Source organism: Metarhizium robertsii (assembly GCF_000187425.2).
Source record: "Metarhizium robertsii ARSEF 23 chromosome Unknown MAA_Scf_2, whole genome shotgun sequence".
In the NCBI taxonomy this organism is placed as follows: domain Eukaryota; kingdom Fungi; phylum Ascomycota; class Sordariomycetes; order Hypocreales; family Clavicipitaceae; genus Metarhizium; species Metarhizium robertsii.
In genome coordinates, this window is record NW_011942160.1 from 3,909,839 (window position 1) to 3,927,932 (window position 18,094).

Genomic DNA, 18,094 nt, shown 5'->3' on the forward strand with positions numbered 1-18,094 from the left:
TGCCTTCCAAAGTTCCAAGGTTCCATGCCGTCGCCAACCAGACCAGACTTGACTGTGATTCTCTTCAGCCCACAGCAGTCCACAGCCCTCCCTGCCTTCTCTGCTGTCTTTCCCTGCCTCCCTGCCCAAGTGCTTGTTCCTAGCGCGGGCTGGTGGCACGCACAAGCAAGGGCTTGGCAGGCTTGGTTGGCTTGGACGGCCTGTTCTCGCGATGCCTGCCCCCTCCAGGTGCCACCCCGCCCCACCTCTTCCAAGGGCTATCCTCTCTGCCATCCTCCACTGCCGGCTGCCCGCCGGCGCCTTAGATCCCCTGCTCCTTCGCCGTCGCCGCTCCTGTCGGACATGGTTCTGTGCTGGTGCATGATGGACATGTACAATATGTACACGACTGAACATCTGCCATCATCAGTCGTCTCTCTGTTACTCATCATCATCCACCCCCCACCGACTCCTCACCGTCGCCCTACATACATACATACATACATAATACATACACATCGCAACCCCCATTCTAGCCGCTCGTCCTGGTCTCTTCCTTGTTTTTACCCTCCTCGGTATCCCAAGCCCGTTGCTGAACGTTTATCGTTTCCCTTCCTGCTCCATTCTCGACTGTCCATCTCGGCCGCGTTCCAACCCGGGCCCTCGCCTCAGCCTGCACTCTGCCAACCTTTTGCACCATAAAACCCCATCGGCTACATCGCGACAGCGTCGATAAACCAGCACCCTTTGTCCCACGTGTATCAAACGGAGAACTTGAAGCGCAGCGTCGTCATCAGTGTTTAGCGGTAATCAAAAACTCCCGGGGAATCCCCTCTCTGCCTGCTACGGCTCCACCAGTTACGACACCCGGCATCACGCGAACTTCCCGTCGACACCAATCATACTAGACCTTGAAGCTCTTATTCGGTGCCTAGCCAAACTGCCGTTCGCATAGACTCCCGGATCTGCGCGCTGTCCTTTCGAGTTTACACTATTGGCAACATTTTGTGTCCACGGACTGTTCTTTTGCAGCTGGACTTAATGCATGTCTGACTACAGGTTTCATCTTGACTGGAGTTCTCCCAGCCACCTTTGTCATCTGCTTCACATATATTGGCCCACGCCAGCAGCTGGAATCCTTCCAACGCATCCCGATATTACACAGAAGGGGGAATTTGTTGCAACTTCAAACGACGCAGTTTCACCGCGCTGAATACCTCCGAGGCTTGGTCTGTGTTGCAGGGGAAGACTTTTTTTTTTTTTTTTCAATCTTCCTTTACTTTCCTTCTTCTCTTGGTCGACAAGCTTTGCAAGGTTGCAACAACACAGGACCCGAAATTGCAGGGCATTAGCTGGGATACCCAACCAGTTATCTGTTGCGCCCACGTCCGGCCAGTTTCCCGACGATACTATCCGTTCGGCTCGACACTTTACTCCGGTCGGCTGTGCCATCTCTTGTCTGCCATCACCCAGCGGGTAGGCTTCATCATACTCATCCGAGTGCTGAGTAGACATGGTCAAACCCAGGTTACGGCGAACATCTCCAGTCTATCTAACGATACCGATACGAGAAGAACACATTTCCCCGCCTTTATCTGCGTTTGAGGATTGCTGTTCTTTCAGTCCTACGTCTTCCCGCCACGTTAGCGGCATATTTATGTCACCTTCGCCATCGCCTCAACCCATCGAGATGGCAACGAGACCTCCAACCTTGACTGAGATTTTGCTCGACGTCTCCCCACCCCCCTGGACGTTGAGCGCTTTCATGGCATATCTTTCACAAAACCATTGCATGGAGACGCTTGAGTTCACTCTCGACTCACAGCGATATGCTGCGTTCTACGACCAACTTGCCGCAGAAAACCCTCCATCTCAGGAAAGCAATGCACGTGTGTGTGGCTTGTGGGACAAACTCATGGAAGTGTATATTGTTCCCTGTGCACCTAGGGAGGTGAACATTCCGGCCCGCGTCAGAGATCGTCTCCTAAGTCTGCCTAGCGGTCCGGCTGCTCCGCATCCCGCAGAATTGGAAGAGGCTGGTCGAATCATCTACGAACTTATGAATGATTCCCTTTTGGTTCCGTTCTTGCAGTCTGTCGCCCCTCTTCATTTCATGGGCCAGAATGACGACAGTAGCCACCACCACCACCAGCAACGCCGCCGGTCTCAAAACACTGCCCAACACCCCGATCAACCCCGACGTTCAGTAGCTTCTCCTCATTCAGCCGACTTTGACAGTCTTACCGATGATAGCGATAGCAATTCACCATCCGGGCCGGAACCCATGACCCCTCCGACTACTCCTCCGACTTCAGAGTACACGTTCAACTCCTCTCCGGGCGGGTTTCAACGTGCCATGGCCGCGCATAATAAAGGTTGGAAAAAGGTTGGCGAAAAATTGGGATTTAGTCGAAAAGCCTCTAGTCGTCGGTCAACCCCAACATCCTCATCTTCTGATTATGACGCGGCTCTTGGGGAACCAAGTCACGGCCACCCTTGAAGGAGCTATAGTGACAAACGCCGCTTCTTTTCGCTTCGAGCTATTTCACAATAGCATCACCAAATGACGGAATGTTTCATATATTGGCCTTCCGATACAATTGTTCGTCACTGGTCGTTGCCTTGATGAAAACTCATACAAACGAAATTGCTGGCCGCCACTGTTTTAACAACAATTCCGAATGCTCTTGGTCGATTACCTTGTCAATGCATTCAATGTTAAGTCAAGGGAATGTCACGAGAACCTGAGCAACGGATTCAACTTCCTATCCATATGTATGGATGCTTTGATTTTTCTTTTCTTTTCGTGTACACATCACAGCAATGTATTGGAGCCGGGAGTTTCGGTTTTGACTCGAGCAGGGACCAACTAGGTCCTGGATCGAAGGACGACGTCAATCATCATTAGCGTTAGCGTTTCATCATAACAACGGAGTTACATATACGGAGATTTAAGCATCATAGAGAGGCATAGTATACCACGGAGTTTAACTTGGGGTAGTGTACACACTGGGGAATTCTTGATTGTTTTATTGTTACCAGGGTGAGTTGTCGTTTACTATAAGAGATAATGATACACGATGATTCATGGATGTTCTAAATTTGCCGTGTAAATTCTTGTTGCTTGAAAGTCATGGCACCCAGGAATGAACAACCTTCCCAGATGTCCTGGCTTGCAATCCGATATCATGCTGGCAGGTGTAGTGAGTGAGTCGACTCTAACTCGTCGTCGTCATGTCAGATGGGAGCGCGTTGATCGTAGGTCACATTATCCTCGAGCCATCTCTACTTACTTCCCTTGGGGCGAAGAAAGGCTATACATAATCCATCAAATCTCTCCCGCCCACAAGCTTATTCACGAGAACTGGCCTATGGCTTGCACGCAATCTCGCAACACATGGGAACATCACTCGAATCGAGTTACCATAATTTTAGGCCACGTTCATTTGAAATTCCTGGATACCATCCTCTCGTACCATCAGGCACATCATCAAAGCATTGCAAAGTCTACACTGCTCTGTCAGAAGATGCCTAGATATCCTCCCTGGGTGTCAGTGTATAGATGTTATTCCACTTGCAGCCCAACTATCGTTTAGGGATATTCGTTCCTACCTTTTAATATACCGCGTTTCTGTCTTTTCAAATGCCCTCTGCCTCTTGAACCCCGGTAGTGAGGCCCATACTGTTTGCTGGCGGGCAATTTGTACTACCGTGGCCTGGCGACTCGGCCCATGTCGCACCCCACAGTCTTTGAGCCTTTTGTTCTTGTCCCCTTGTGCTTTTGAACATGAATAAGAAGGTGGGAGCGAAAATAGACTTTCATCTGAGATTGGACGCAAGCAACCGCGTTTTTGACGCGTTTTGTGGTGCGCCTCATATTGCTTTCTGAGCACCCGTGATATTTGTACCTTGTTGATGCTGTCGTGGCCGTGGCAAACTTGGAGGTAAGTGGAAGATTTCAACGGTGTGCACACATGGGATACAAGCTCTTGGGAGAGACGATTTATGCCTGCTCCACGCAAATACACTGCGTCCAGCCTGTTGTGTGTGTAGATGTAAAACGCGGAGCACAACACGCCAAAGAGCCGAAGTACATGGTCTCAATCAGAGCCAACCCCCTTCCTGTAAGCATGTACCCGTCTAGGTTGCACCCGGAATATTACACACAACATGACTACACAAGATCAAAGCGCCTAGGTGAGAAAAAATATAAGAGTTTCCAGGAAAGGCCTGTAGAGGTCCCTCCACTTCGCTTAAAGTTCAGTCTCATCTGCAGTAAGTAAAACTGCGGATGCGTCTTTCTCATGCCATACTAAAACTCCGCGACAGATCAAGATCAAATTCTCGTAGTCGGCCTGGTATTGCGAGCGCTGGCATATTCCACCCGGGATTGTCACTCCATCGCTATGGTTGCGCCTGTTATTTACATTTGCGTCTGAAGTTTCACTTCAACCTTCAGCGCCCGAGTCTTAGAAATCGTTCAAGAACGAAAGAAAAAAAGATTATCTGCACCTGGCCAGAGCATTCCGGCAATCCAACCATTGCGTGTTTCCGTTAACGAGTCAATCATCAACGGGCTTATCGTGCCGAGAATACATGTTCCACTCAAGTGAATTTTCAAAATCTAGCTCACGTTTCTCTACCTGCCTCCTTGAAGCCGAGAGCATTGGTTGCGGCAGGCCCATGGATCTCAAAAAAGTCACAGCTACGATTGTTTGGTTAGCGCAAACCGCATCGCTTCTGAAGGAGGTGTGGTTATCGTGTATAGGCAGGGTCTTTCTGCCCTGCTCTTTCAAAATTTTGGTCATTTTACGGACTGCAGTGCCGACGGGGCCACGCATCCGATCAAGGGACAGGGAGAGGAGGGGAACATGCTTACTATCTTTCCATTCAAGATCTTGGCGCTGACAATCCCAGCCAAGCTCCTCGGTCATGATATCAATTACGCCAGGGAGCGCCTCCAGAGCTGCCTGCGCATTCAAGAAAGCAAGCCGGGTTCGGCGTGCCAAAACGTCAACAGCTGTCTGGGCAAATTCATGCCTTACTGCATAACGAACCTCACCGTCAACAAATGGATACAAGCGTGATAGACGCTCTCCTCGAGCCGGGAATCTCTGGCCAGTCAGCCTACACAGTCCCGCAACAATCCAGGCCCGATCCCCATAGCTTTCTGTCAAATGCTTGGCTACCTCCGTCTCAACGCCAAAATGCTGAATAATTGGTATGAAAAGTGTTTTGCTAAAACCATGGGCGCCTATTAAGCGAACCTTGTGAGTCTGACAGGAGCCATCCAAAATAGCACCATCGTCGATCACTTCAGTGCCACTGATGCGTGGTGCGTTGATGACAGGACTAGGACTAAGTTGAAACTCTTTAATGGCAGCGTCGACACAGTCCTCTGCCATTTGGCGATAAGTAGTCCACTTCCCACCAGCACAAGTCAAGAGACCGGACGGGGATATGTCAACAAGATGGTTGCGTACCAGAGACTCTGTGTTCTTGGCCTTTGGATCTTTGACCAACGGCCGGATTCCAGACCAGGCCGCCAACACATCCCCTCGGCGCACATTAATCTCCGGAGACAGATACTGGCTGATTTCTCCAAGTATCCACTTGATAGACTCCTCATCCGGTAGCGGAGTGGATGAAATTGGAGCTGGTGAATCAGTAGTACCTGCGATGGTATTCCCTTGCCATGGGAGAAAGAAGATAACACGGCCATCGGATGTCGAAGGATCAAGAAGTCCCATTTTTCCAGGGCTGTAGTAGCCGGGAAGAATGACGTGTACGCCAGATGAGGGGGAAACAATTTCCTTGCACCCTTGGTCATCCATCTTTCTTATCGAGTCGGTGAATGGGCCGGTACAATTGACTATGCACTTCGCTCGCACTGTAAACTCTTGCACCGGTGCGCCGTCTTGAGCGGCGATGAGATCCTTAACCTCCGCTCCGCAAAGACGTCCATGATCATCTTTGATGAGGCCGGTGACTTGAGCATGGTTGGCAACCGTCGCGCCATAGAGAGCTGCAGTTATGGCAATTGAAACATTCATCCGCGAGTCGTTATGTGCTCCATCGTAATAGACTAGTGCCCCAACCAAATTCGTCTGCTTCAGCATAGGGAAGGCCTCGAGAGCTTTGCTACGAGTCAAGAAATAGGAGCTTTCAATTCCTTCGCTGCCGGCCAAGAAGTCGTAAAACTTGGTGCCCGCCCAATAGTAAGGCGCTTTCCACCACTTATCAAGAGGCAGCATAATGGGTAGCCACATGCTCAGGTGCGGAGCGGTTTGCAAGAAATACTTCCTTTCTTTGAGTGCTTCCCTGACAAGTTGATACTGGTTATAGTCAAGATTCCACACTGCTTTTTCGAGGTAGCGAACACCTCCATGGACAAGTTTGGTACTCTTGCTACTGGTCCCACTGCTGAAATCATCTCGTTCGACGAGGGCCACTCTCATGCCGCGAGTTGCAGCATCAAGCGCTACGCCGGCACCTGTAGCTCCTCCTCCAATAATCAGCATATCGTATTCGTTCCCAGAATCCGGTTCGGCACTTCGATGCAAGTCCGCCAATTGTTCACGTCGTGGCTTGATGCTCGGGAATCGTGGCATGGTAAAGGATCCATCTGGGCCGTAAGTAGGCGGCGGAACAGCGGCAGAGGAGGAGCCCGGAATATTTCGAGGTCTGTAGCTGTATATCAGGGCTCCTCCACCAGCTACAAATACGCCGGGAACAATGAGCCGCCTAATGGCACGACTAGCAGCAGATGACATAATTGAGAGTGCCTATTCCGGCCAAGGAGGTGGTGGTCGAATCAATATTACAACGCAAGCTCTAGGGCTGCCCCGAGTTGAATGTGAAGTTACGTGGCAGCGGCGGTGGAAACGAACTGGTGATCCGGGTGGGCTTCAAAGTTGAGAAAGCCGCTGACTGTAGATATTCAAAGCATTGGTTTTCGTTTGACTCGTATGCGGCGCGTGAACAGGGGTTATTGCTAAAGCTGTGCTTCACTTCGTGACGGTGACCATCGACTTCAACGCTGCGAGCTGTCTCCAGGAGGATGAACTTGGTCTCGGATCAATTGAATTGGGGTACTGGGGCCGTGTCGCTTCTACTTATGGAGGTCCATTCCAGGTGATACGACATGTGCTCATCAGCCTCGGGTATTGTCAATTCGGGCTGGACGCCATTTGTAACTCCAAGAGACAAAACTGAGCAGCTCGGCAACAGCTGCGATGGTGGCACTGCACCGTATTTTAAAGGTTTCAGCTCGCAACTTGCTGGTAGTAGTTCAGATCAAGACATTGCGGGGGAGGGAGGGGTCGCATCAAACTTTAACTGGACTGGACCACTTGAGCTTGTCACCCCACGAACTACTACTGGCGTTGTTGGGGAACAGGCTGATGCCGGATTCTTTAGTAAGTGAGATGTGTTGGATTGGCATGCTGCACATTGTTGATGACCTCCAAGGTTCACGATGTACAATAGTGGCATAGAATATCGCTTTGTATAGGAGAGCAGGTCATCTGATCAACCCCTTTTTGCCACGCACTTCCCATGTCGGCTCGTTGTTACTTCGGTCTACTTCAAAGGTCAATGGGGCACACAACATTTATCTATACCCCTTCAGCAGTCGATTCTAGTTCCTCTGCCAGTCGTTTCAGGTAAAATCGACGCGTCTCTAATGGGAGATGTTGAAAGCTTTTCCCCACGCGGGCAACTTCTAACCGCCCCTTCTCATATGCAGCGAGGTCTCGGTTACCATACACATCCCTGCCAATAGCGTATCCGCTTTCCAAGTCTCGAAAGAAGACATTTACAGCTATGCCCCAGTCCGTGATCGTTGCAGCTGCGTGTGGCCAGCATGGGGGAAGAAATAACATGTCTCCCGGAGCAAGCACTGCTTCGTACGGGTGTGTCGCAGCCATCCGCGACGTTTCTAGCTCTGAAAAGACGTTGAGGCTTGAACTAGATGCCCCGGGAGCAAATTGCAAGTGTTCTACATCGCGAGGAGGGAACAGTACCATGCGCTTTGATCCTGCCACTTGGGCATAGACGTTGGCCATGACCTAATCGAGAAAATAGAGTGATTAGCATGTCTGTGTACCATGTGGATGCACATATTTGGAAACATACATCATAGTGTAGCCACATATTTATACGCCCCGATACTCTAAGAACAGAGCTGAATAGGCACCGGTTGGCCGAGTCCAGCTCCCTTGGCAGGCAAAAATCCTCCGCTAATGCCGAAAAGTCGTCTTGGATATTAGCTGGTCGTTCTGACGGTTTGTCTCGGGATAGTGCGCGTAAGTAAATCCTTTCCCCGGCCTCGGCACGTTCCATGACTTTGCCAAAAGGCTCAGTAATGTATCGGAAGTTCTTTGAGTTGAAGTCCATTCTTTCATGATCATGTTTGCATTCATGTGCGACAACCTAGGGATGTCAGTTCCATCTACATATCGTGGCCAAAAGCTTGCCAAAACAATCACACACCTTGGTATTGTACCCAATTCGGTCTATCATATATGAAGGTGTCCACTTCTGCACACAGCCACCGAAGTTGGCGTTCGAGATAATAACTGGCAGCCCGGTCCGCAAAATGTCTTCGAACTGGGCTGGCGTTTCCAGGCGAACGCGAGGGATTGTGGCAACAGTCGCCTTTTCCAAATTCGCCTCCTGCCGCAGTGTTTGCCTCGTGCTACTGACAATCCTTTGCGACGCCAAAAAGCGTACTTTCAGAGGTTCATGTCTTGTGAATCCGCAACTCCCCACGCCATCTTCTTTGCCCTTGAAGGAGAGTTGGAAGACTCCAGTTTCCCAAAAAGTACCCATTGAGAAGCACGTGGCTCCACCGCCAAGTATCACAATGCTGTCTTTGGCCTCCATTATGGCTGATCCGACCATAAATGGCAGAGCCTTGCCCTCAGGGCAAGTGCCCATCTTGGACACAGCATACGCATCATTATCGGGCATGTATACCATAAGGATGCTTTGACCTTGTGACCTGGAGCACGCTCCTACTCCTCCACATACCAATGTTTGTGACTCTAGATTAACTGTTTTCGCTCCAAAAACCGCAAGATCATCGAGTTGATCGAACTCCTCCTCATGCTTGGTAAATCGAATGGTTGGCTGGACGAGAGTATAGTTAGCTACAATCTCTTTTTCAGGACAGGGTCGCCTTTTCCTTTACCTGTGAGTCATTATTATCGAGCTTCCACCTATACTTCTTTGAACTTATCAAACCATCTTGCCCGATCCCACCAGCGAGCAGGCCGGTAAATATGCCACCGGATGCGAGGCGAGCAGGTGAATTGCACAGCACCGCCCCAAACAGAGGTCCGGGTGCTTCTCCCAAGATTGCACATTTCGACCACCCTTTCGTCGCATGGAAAACATAGCAGTCTTCCGAGATTGTGGATGGTCCCGTTTTGCCACCTACGATAAGGGCCAGAGAACTGCCGCGGAGGCGAATTGCTGCGTGTCTGAACAATGGGATTGGAAGGCTTGAGGTAGGTACCCATTTACACAACGGCCCTTTATGAAGAACCCAGCAGTCCGATAAAGTATTGGCCGGGGAAGTGCGACCACCGACCAAAAGCATGCCATAGTCTCCCAAGTCAGTTATCGAGTGGCACATGCGCGGGGGCGGTCCAGTAATGGGAACAATGGGCATATCCATTTTTCCATCGAGACTGTAGATATCGTGTGATTCTTCTCTGCCAGCTGTTCCCAATCCCATTATATGAACAGCATATGCGGCTCCAGTGGGATCCGTGATTGCGAGTATGTCGCCAAATCGCCTCTTCGATGTTTGTACGTCATGCTTGACCATTGAAACGGGAAATATGCTTTCTTTTTCACACGGCTCTTTGTGATTGTATTTTGGTGAGAATGGTATCTTCTCCTGTTGATGCGTGGCCGAAGCATGAAGAATAAAGTAGTGTCGTCCGAATAATACGAACTCCTCCCATTCGTCAAAGGGTTCTATGTTGTCTAAGGCCGATCTTTCAGAGCTGCTTACGAATTTTGCGCTTGACCAAGCTTCCCACAGGTCCCAAATATTGATATTTGTGTAGCCCAGGCCCGTGAATCTACTGACTTGCTTGGCAAGGGTTGGATATTTGCTCACTGATTTTGGTGGTGTCTTGAGTTTGTCAAAGTGACTGAGCATGGTTGCCGCAAACGGATGGTCCGGTCCATGGGGCAATAATTGCTCTAGAAGGCAGAATTCCGCTATGATTCAAGTAAGCAGACAGTTCCAGTATTGCTTTCTGTGCGCATTCTGTTTCCAATTGGATGTTGGCTGGTTTGGTTGCCATTTGTCCAACCTCATTGTATCGGCCATAGTGTTTAACTCACCTTTCCCAACACTACTTGACCAGTGAATCAAAGCATCGGCAAACTTTGTGTCCATATAGGTGATGGATACTTCTGCGACAAATAGCACATGGCAGTCAGCTAAAGGAGAAAGCGTCTCTAACGAATGTCTCAGTCTTGAAATTTCTCGAAGATCACACCCGATTTGACAATATCGATCACTTCGAAGGAGAATCTGATCCTCATCCGATTGGCTAACGACAAAATTTTCACCCAAAATTTCTCGCAGCTGGGGTGTTTCCAGCACTATTGATCGCTTTTTGAGCATCAAGTCAGGATAGTCTACATCCACAAATAATACATCGTCGCAGAGCAAGGCATGTCGAGCGTGTGATTGCCATGGGAGAACGTCGCTAGATTGTTAAGCATGGGACGTGTTAGTTTGCTCAGTATCTGAGCACCCCAGACTGTAAGTATGTTTATCTTTGTTCCGTACTCACCTGCCACACCCGAGATTGATCACAATTTTTTTGGTGGTTCGGTTCTCGAATAGAAACTGTCTAACCACGACATCAATGGCCCTGAGTCTCAGCCAGTATCCTCGATTGATGAGCGGTGCACGTCTCTGAAACTTTTTCACGAAATAGCGGAAGTAATGTGGTTCTTCGGGGAAATACAGCTTCTCCACGCTGCGCTTAGAGACGATACTGCTGCTATTTGTCTATGTTACGAGGGATTAGCCTCGGTGTCTAGAGAATCAAGCTGTTGAGGTCAGTCTTTGAGGAGAGGATAATGGGCCTAGTTTTACTCGTGATACTATGTTCTCTTGCATGCCCCGATATTCACTCGGGCCAACAGTGCATTGCCACTCTTTGATTCTGTCCTGTTCCAGGGCGAGGAAGGATAGGCTAGACTTACTCCCATAACTAATTCGTCCAGGACGTGGGATTTTGGTGGCCCGTATGACATCGGAGCCTTTGCAGCAGCTGCCATCTTTGCTTCCGTACCATAGATGCTCTCGGTAATTCGCCGTGCACTCTGAGAAGCTTGCTGATGGGTTACCGGTGGCGGGTTGAGCTGATACCAAGATCCCATACTGTCATGTTATTGAACATGAAATGTGCACAAAGTTTTTTCGCGGGGGTGGGGGGTTTTCGCACACATGTGCAGCTACTACTAGCCTACAGGTACCTAGTAGGTACCTGTAAGTACTCGAGTGTGCGAACTCCAAGGGCCATAGCAAGAATCGCTACTCAAACGATCGCACGATACCTCACAAGCCACACCAACAGGGGCGAAGGTTGACCAGAGGTACAGCGTAGTTCTTTAATAAGCTCATATCCATCCCAAGTAACTGGCTGCCCAGGGGCCCAGAAATTAGCCATCATTGAATCTATAGGATAGGCATGTGATGCGACAGCTCCACGATCACATTTTAAGATGCCTGGCACTTGTACTACCAGACGTACTAGTTCCTCTGTAAGTAAGTACTTAAGTACTTAAGTAGGCAGCTAAACAGCCCCCTAGCCACCGAGGCAACCCCACGCATCCCAGGCCCAGATCAGATCTGCGCCGCTCCTCATCAGCCGGTCCTCGTTTCACAGGACGTCGAATTACCTCCAATCTACATAAGTCCTGAAAGAGCCAGCATCGCGGCCAACCTAAGCCTTCCCCGCTTGCAAACGCAGCAGGTCGGTTGTCCATCACCTGATCAGGTCTAACGAGTACATATGTGTCTGCCGGCCTGGCGTTGTCGAGACGGCCTTTTCTGAGTGACTTGGCTATCGCTGCCGAGCTGTCTTGAACCCAGACTATTTACCCGTAACCTCGACACAGTCGAAGCTCGTCCCCTCGACGTCGTTGATCACTCCACGTTGCCACAACCCAACTTAATCACGATTCCACCGGGACCTGTCACAACCGCTGGGACGCAGTGGGCACGTTTCTGTGCTTCTGCTGCCAGGACAGTAACAATGGCTAACCCATCGCTCAATTTTATTACCTTCAACCAGGACCACAGCTGTCTTGCTGTTGGTGAGTATTGACACGATAGCCATGGTTACTCTACCGAAATCATATACTAATATCACGTCTTCAACTCGTTTGTTTCTTCAGGTACCTCCAAGGGGTTCCGTATATACCATACTGATCCCTTCTCCCGAATCTTCAGTAGCGACGATGGAAACATTGCTATTATCGAGATGCTGTTTTCGACCTCACTTGTCGCGCTCATACTATCTCCACGACATCTTATAATTCAGAATACAAAAGTAGGCTGCCTTGGATCGTACTCAAGGTGTTATATTTTCGCTTACACTCCTAATTACACTGGTACAGAGAGCATCTGTTATATGCGAGCTTACGTTTCCATCTGCTGTTCTCGCCGTCCGACTAAATCGAAAGCGTCTTGCCGTCATATTGGAGGAGGAGATATATTTGTACGACATTAGCAACATGAGCCTCCTCCACACCATAACAACGTCGCCGAACCCCTCTGCAATATGCGCACTGTCTCCCTCGTCGGAAAACTGCTTCATTGCGTATCCCCTCCCCAAACCCAGGGAAGATTCAGACAGTCGCCGCCCAGCTCATGCACCACCACAATCTACATACGTCTCGCCAACATCGGGCGAAGTGCTCGTATTTGACACATTAACACTCAAAGCGGTAAATGTCATCGAAGCCCATCGCTCACCCTTGTCTTGCATATGCTTGAACAGCGACGGCACACTCTTGGCCACGGCGAGTGAGACCGGGACAATCATTCGGGTTTTCTCCATCCCAAGAGGCCAGAAACTGTATCAATTTCGACGCGGAACCTATCCTTCAACCATTTACAGCATGTCTTTCAATCTCAGCTCAACCCTTCTATGCGTGTCTTCTACTTCCGATACTGTCCACATCTTTCGGTTGGGAACACCACCTGGACATACGACTCCTGGAGGCGTGCCAATCGAAACGCCCAGTCCTCCAAGACAGGATCGTTGGTCGCGAGCTAGGAGCTACGATGATGGCGACTCGCCAGGGAATAGCGCCACAGATTCCCCCAGAAGCGATGCAGCAGAATCGGGCGCGGGGAACGCATTTCCCAGTGGAGGTCAACAGGGCCATCGAAGGCAGAGCGGGTCATTTAGTAACATGTTGCGTCGATCATCACAAATCATGGGTCGTGGTGTTGCTGGCGTTGTTGGATCTTATCTGCCCCAGACTGTCACCGAAATGTGGGAGCCGCTACGAGACTTTGCGTTCATCAAAATACCGAAATCCGGAGTCTCGGGACTGACTCCGCGCGCAACAGGCAGCTCCATTGTTGGACCATTGCGAAGTGTCGTAGCGATGAGTAGTAGTAGCCCCCAAGTTATGGTTGTAACCAGCGATGGCGGCTTCTACGTTTACAATATCGACATGGAAAACGGCGGAGAAGGATACCTGGTGAAGCAATTTTCGTAAGACTTTCCCTGCTCCGCAAAAGCCTTGCTTATTTTGTTGATTGAAAAGCGTTCTGTCTTTTGAATCTCGCGCCATAAACCTGAGCTAACAATCGAGACTCACACTGTCCCGCAGGGTTCTTGAAGGTGACGAAAAAAATGACGTCCCAACATATGGGTCGTATCCTCCCTCTTAGCTCCTTGCTGTTGTTATTTTGCACACGATGTTCTCCATGAGTCGGCCTTCACGCTTCAAGGAAGCGAATACCATACACGCAACAGTCCCGGGTTGATATGCAAAGACATCGTTGCATCAAGCCGATAAGCATTTTTCAACGGGATCTGCAGCCTGCAGACAACTAAATTATTACTAAATACCGAAGTTGGGCGAATTCGCAATACGCTTCATCTTGCCATATCTTGGAAATTCAGGAAAACTGCGTCATGTTCATTTCACATACACCTCAGAATAGGCGTTGATACCGCGTCGCAAACATGTAAATAAGAGACCAACTCTATTCCAGAGATAAATTCTTGGTGGCTTGTTTAATACATTGCGGAACCCGATATGAGAAAGTCCATTTCATCATAAGTCATCATATCCACGGATGCGAGTATCCAACGCTCCAAAAAGTTTGAATAAAACCAAATGCTCAAGGGGCCTTGGATTTAACCTACTTTAACAGCCCGTAAACAACAATAAAAAGGCAGAGTATATCACCTGGAACAGAACAGGCTGCGTTCGGCAGGTAGAAAGTTCAATGTGGCGCAGGCAAGACGCTCATCAAGAAATAATAACAAACAAGCCAATGAATGGATAACAAAACATGCAACAATGAAGGCCATCCCGTGTGTTAGCACTGTCTTGCGCTTACCCATGGCGTGATGGTATGCAAATCAAGGTGCAGTTGCGAGAGCTAGGTGTGGACCTTAAATCTGTTGCCTCTCAGAGACAGGTGCCTATGATTTTAGAATGAGTAGCGAACAACGAGCTTTCGTGTCACCTTGAGTAAGGGCGATTCATGAGGGCGATTTCTCGCGCAATGTCCTGCCATTCCAACTCACGCTTCAATGGCGCGGAGTCGTTGCCCTGTTGTTGCAGCCATTCTTCCCAACGTAATAACTCATACGCAAATCGCAGATGAGGCTGAATGATAACATTGAGACGCCTTGCTCGAACAAAACAATATGCACGAGGAAATGACATCCCCATGGCTCTCATTACTTCAGCGATACAGATGGTGGCGCTACGCGATACCCCAACCCGACAGTGCACCAGAGTTGCCGTCCCTCGTTGTCGTCCTCTGTCTATGAATTCAGTGTTAGCAAAACTCGAAGACAGTAGTCTGATTGAGAAATAAGACTAGACCTGGGAAGATCAAAATTTTTCTCACCTATGAACTCAAGGCATCCCGGGAACTCATCTGTAAGTGGATCGATGCCGTTATCTTGAACGCCTTGGACAACGTAAACATTGTCTGAACCCCATTTCTCCAGATCGCCATCTTTCCAAGATGCTGTCTCGCCGACACTTAAAATTTGGCCTATACCCAGTTCTGCCAGAAGATCCGGATTGTTTGCGTGACCAAGATTGCCCAAATACAGATAGTCCAGAATTCGGCTCGGAAAGGAGCCGTCGAGACCAGGCAGCCACTTAGGCTCATCCCGCAATAGATTGGTAATTTTCTCAAGGCTATATCCAACACAAGCGGGGGATTCTTTTAACAATCGAGGAGCAATTGCAGTCAGCAGAGCGACATCAGTAGGATAAGCAAAAAAGTTTCGGCCCTTGGCAGTATGGAGCTGTAACCAGGCATTTGAAACCGGTTGTCCCGTGCTGTAACTCAGGTATGCAATTCCCAGCATGGTAGATTCCGTGTATCCATCGGCGCAATGAATGAGAACTTTCCGTGGTTCAAAGGTCCCGGCGGTCAAGCCGGTTGTGCCAGTCGGTGTATTCTCGTCGTGAACACCACTGTTTAGCCGCATGCCATGCGATAGGTAATAAATGCACTTGCACGTTTCGATAATCCCGTCAGCCTCATCGTGTGACCATGTTGGTGGCAGTATACTACCCGACGACGGGAAGTCAAAATGCGAACGTCCAGCTGGCCCATCTGTTGATTCGACAAGGCGTTGCAAGGCACCAGGATCCAGGTGGCCCAGATCGCTGCATTCAATTAATATATCAAAGATTTGCTCCTCTTGACTGCCTGCTTCAGGGGTGGGACCCATGAAAACGTTGTGAGATATTTCAGACGCCTGGGTCATGTCCCACATTTCGGTTCGCTCCTGCTGAACAAAATCGAGAACCTTCCCAGTCACGCAACCGTCAGAGCCGATCGCAACAATGTCGCTATTAGCGTCCTCAAAGTCTGAGAAGGGACTGGTGCAAACGAAGGTGTTATATTCGGTGAAGTTTCCCGCTTGTGCCGTTTGTGATTGCCTTTGAAGTAACTGGGCCGCGGCAACTTCCCAGGCTACCTTCTTGCTTTCCGCAAGGTTTTCTCCATATACAATCACATCAGACACAAGAGCCGCCTTTGCTGTTTGAATCTGAAAGTTTCTCACCGAGAACCCTTCCTCGGGATCCGCCTCGATAAACCTGGGACAGGGGCCAGGCTGCAGGAATTCATCAGGCGCAACAGCTCCCTTAAGTCGTGCCGTCAAAAGATCGCCATTTGCCTTTACCAACAAAATGCCTCGATTACACGTAGGTGGATTTCTTGTAGACCTTTTCCGGCCCATGAAGAATGCCTGCTGAAGATGATTCTTTGGATGTAAGCCGTGAAGCCAAGGGAACACCACCTCTGGTGAAGGTAGTGGTTGTCTGGAACCGAAATCAATTGCCCTGTTGACCTGGGAGGCATCGAGTTCAAAAACACAAAGGCTGTCCATTTCCAATCTGACATAGCTATCAGGCGGAAAGAGTAAGGATTGCTGGCACAAAGCTCCAGCAGCACCCTTGGGAGATGCTGGCGGCGTATCTGTATCGTCGACTTTTGGTGGCCCAGTGGGACATGCCGGAATATGCTTATTTGGCAGTGGAGCAGGACAACGCTGACTTTGAACTTGGCGGTTTACATCTTCGAGCGAATGAGGTGGTGTGATAGGACCGTCGATGTCGGAGCTGGCGCCGTGCGGAAGTATCGGCCTCGGCAAAGCAATAGTTGCCATGCTGGCGAATGGTGATGTCCGAGACGTGCCAAGCGCTTTAGGTCGAGAGCGTGCTGTGCATGTATGCAGAGAGTTGGGATATATGACGCAGAAGAACTGCAGTCAACAGGAAGTGATTTTTGACCGTGGCCGCTCCAGCGTTGCTGACTGCAAGACGACGAGTAAGATCGATTCGGCTCTGGTCTGAAGATCGTGAGCGTGTCAGTCAACCCCCGATTCATTAAGGGTCTAACCACGGCCGTTGAAGTGATTAGCATCCAACTCTCGTGTAGTGGGATTCAAGACCTCGCCGGCCAAAAAAATTGGGGTTTGTAGAGAAATGATAGATATGCCAGGGGCGCGCTGCTCAGATATCATGCCCCTTCTAACGCGCCACGCAGCAGCCGCCGCTGGTCAACAAGTCCAATGAGGCAAAGGGTGACGACATAGAAAATGCAAATCGACCAGCCTAAGACAGGTCAATCATGAGGTACGGGTATTGAGCAAAGGATTTTGAAATAGAACTAGTCATGCGAACGTACCTCTCAGAGGGACAATGGAAATACACACAAAGACAGTGCACGATGCAAGTTTCTTCGTACAAAGCTTGATCAGGTGCTGAAACAGGTCTGATAGTTTTGAATCAATGACTACTTAAGTAGATTACAAGGGAAGAAAGATAAGGCGTAAACAAGACTGCATCAAAGAGAAGAGGGGAAGGAGGAGGATGCACGAAATGCACCGAGTAGCAGTTGGCGGTCGGTGGTGTTTCGACAATGCATTTGCTGGACCGTGAGTGGGTGGGTGACGACTGGCAGTCACATCATGTGGTGTGAGCAACCAGACATTTACCCAACACAGACCAGTGTCGATTGGACTAGCTAACTACCTAGTAGGTACTTTAGGTAGCTACGTCTCGATATTTAGCTCTGGATCCCTAGCAATATATACTATGCTCCTCTCTTCCTCGCACTTCAATCCTACCAGCAAATTGAGGCCTTGTAGCAGGCAATGGTGCAATCAATGACCAGTTGACAGGCCAGATGTCTCGTCGCTTCTCAGGCAACGGCACGGGCTCCCATGGGCCAGACATTTAGGCGCGCATTTCACCGCCGAGTGGCAACCAACTCCCGGACTGCACTTTTGATGGGCTTCTCACAAACTCGTCACATTCTACTCCGTACTTCGTTTTTCACTGACCTCTCTCCATG

At 49.7% G+C, this 18,094-nt stretch overlaps 5 protein-coding genes across 5 annotated transcripts; 2 read left to right on the forward strand and 3 right to left on the reverse strand.

Moving 5' to 3' along the window:
- Nucleotides 1-1,669: 1,669 nt before the first annotated feature.
- Nucleotides 1,670-2,479, forward strand: MAA_05303 (Protein phosphatase 2A, regulatory B subunit, B56; the record flags this gene model as incomplete). The annotated part of the gene is made up of 1 exon (XM_007823301.1): nucleotides 1,670-2,479. One exon carries the CDS (start codon nucleotides 1,670-1,672, stop codon nucleotides 2,477-2,479), a length of 810 nt encoding a protein of 269 aa, XP_007821492.1.
- Nucleotides 2,480-4,541: 2,062 nt separating this feature from the next.
- MAA_05302 (glycerol-3-phosphate dehydrogenase) lies at nucleotides 4,542-6,752 on the reverse strand (the record flags this gene model as incomplete). Its single annotated transcript, XM_007823300.1, has 1 exon — nucleotides 4,542-6,752. The coding sequence occupies one exon, from the start codon at nucleotides 6,750-6,752 to the stop codon at nucleotides 4,542-4,544; it is 2,211 nt and encodes a 736-aa protein (XP_007821491.1).
- Nucleotides 6,753-7,595: 843 nt separating this feature from the next.
- Nucleotides 7,596-11,292, reverse strand: MAA_05301 (leucine carboxyl methyltransferase; the record flags this gene model as incomplete). The annotated part of the gene is made up of 7 exons (XM_007823299.2): nucleotides 7,596-8,048; nucleotides 8,116-8,412; nucleotides 8,473-9,111; nucleotides 9,173-10,215; nucleotides 10,342-10,712; nucleotides 10,800-11,020; nucleotides 11,218-11,292. 7 exons carry the CDS (start codon nucleotides 11,290-11,292, stop codon nucleotides 7,596-7,598), a joined length of 3,099 nt encoding a protein of 1,032 aa, XP_007821490.2.
- A 1,461-nt stretch (nucleotides 11,293-12,753) lies between these two features.
- MAA_05300 (protein-vacuolar targeting protein Atg18) lies at nucleotides 12,754-13,749 on the forward strand (the record flags this gene model as incomplete). The annotated part of the gene is made up of 1 exon (XM_007823298.1): nucleotides 12,754-13,749. The coding sequence occupies one exon, from the start codon at nucleotides 12,754-12,756 to the stop codon at nucleotides 13,747-13,749; it is 996 nt and encodes a 331-aa protein (XP_007821489.1).
- A 978-nt stretch (nucleotides 13,750-14,727) lies between these two features.
- MAA_05299 (Dual specificity phosphatase, subgroup, catalytic domain protein) lies at nucleotides 14,728-16,904 on the reverse strand (the record flags this gene model as incomplete). The annotated part of the gene is made up of 2 exons (XM_007823297.2): nucleotides 14,728-15,035; nucleotides 15,122-16,904. 2 exons carry the CDS (start codon nucleotides 16,902-16,904, stop codon nucleotides 14,728-14,730), a joined length of 2,091 nt encoding a protein of 696 aa, XP_007821488.2.
- Between the last annotated feature and the right edge of the window lie 1,190 nt (nucleotides 16,905-18,094).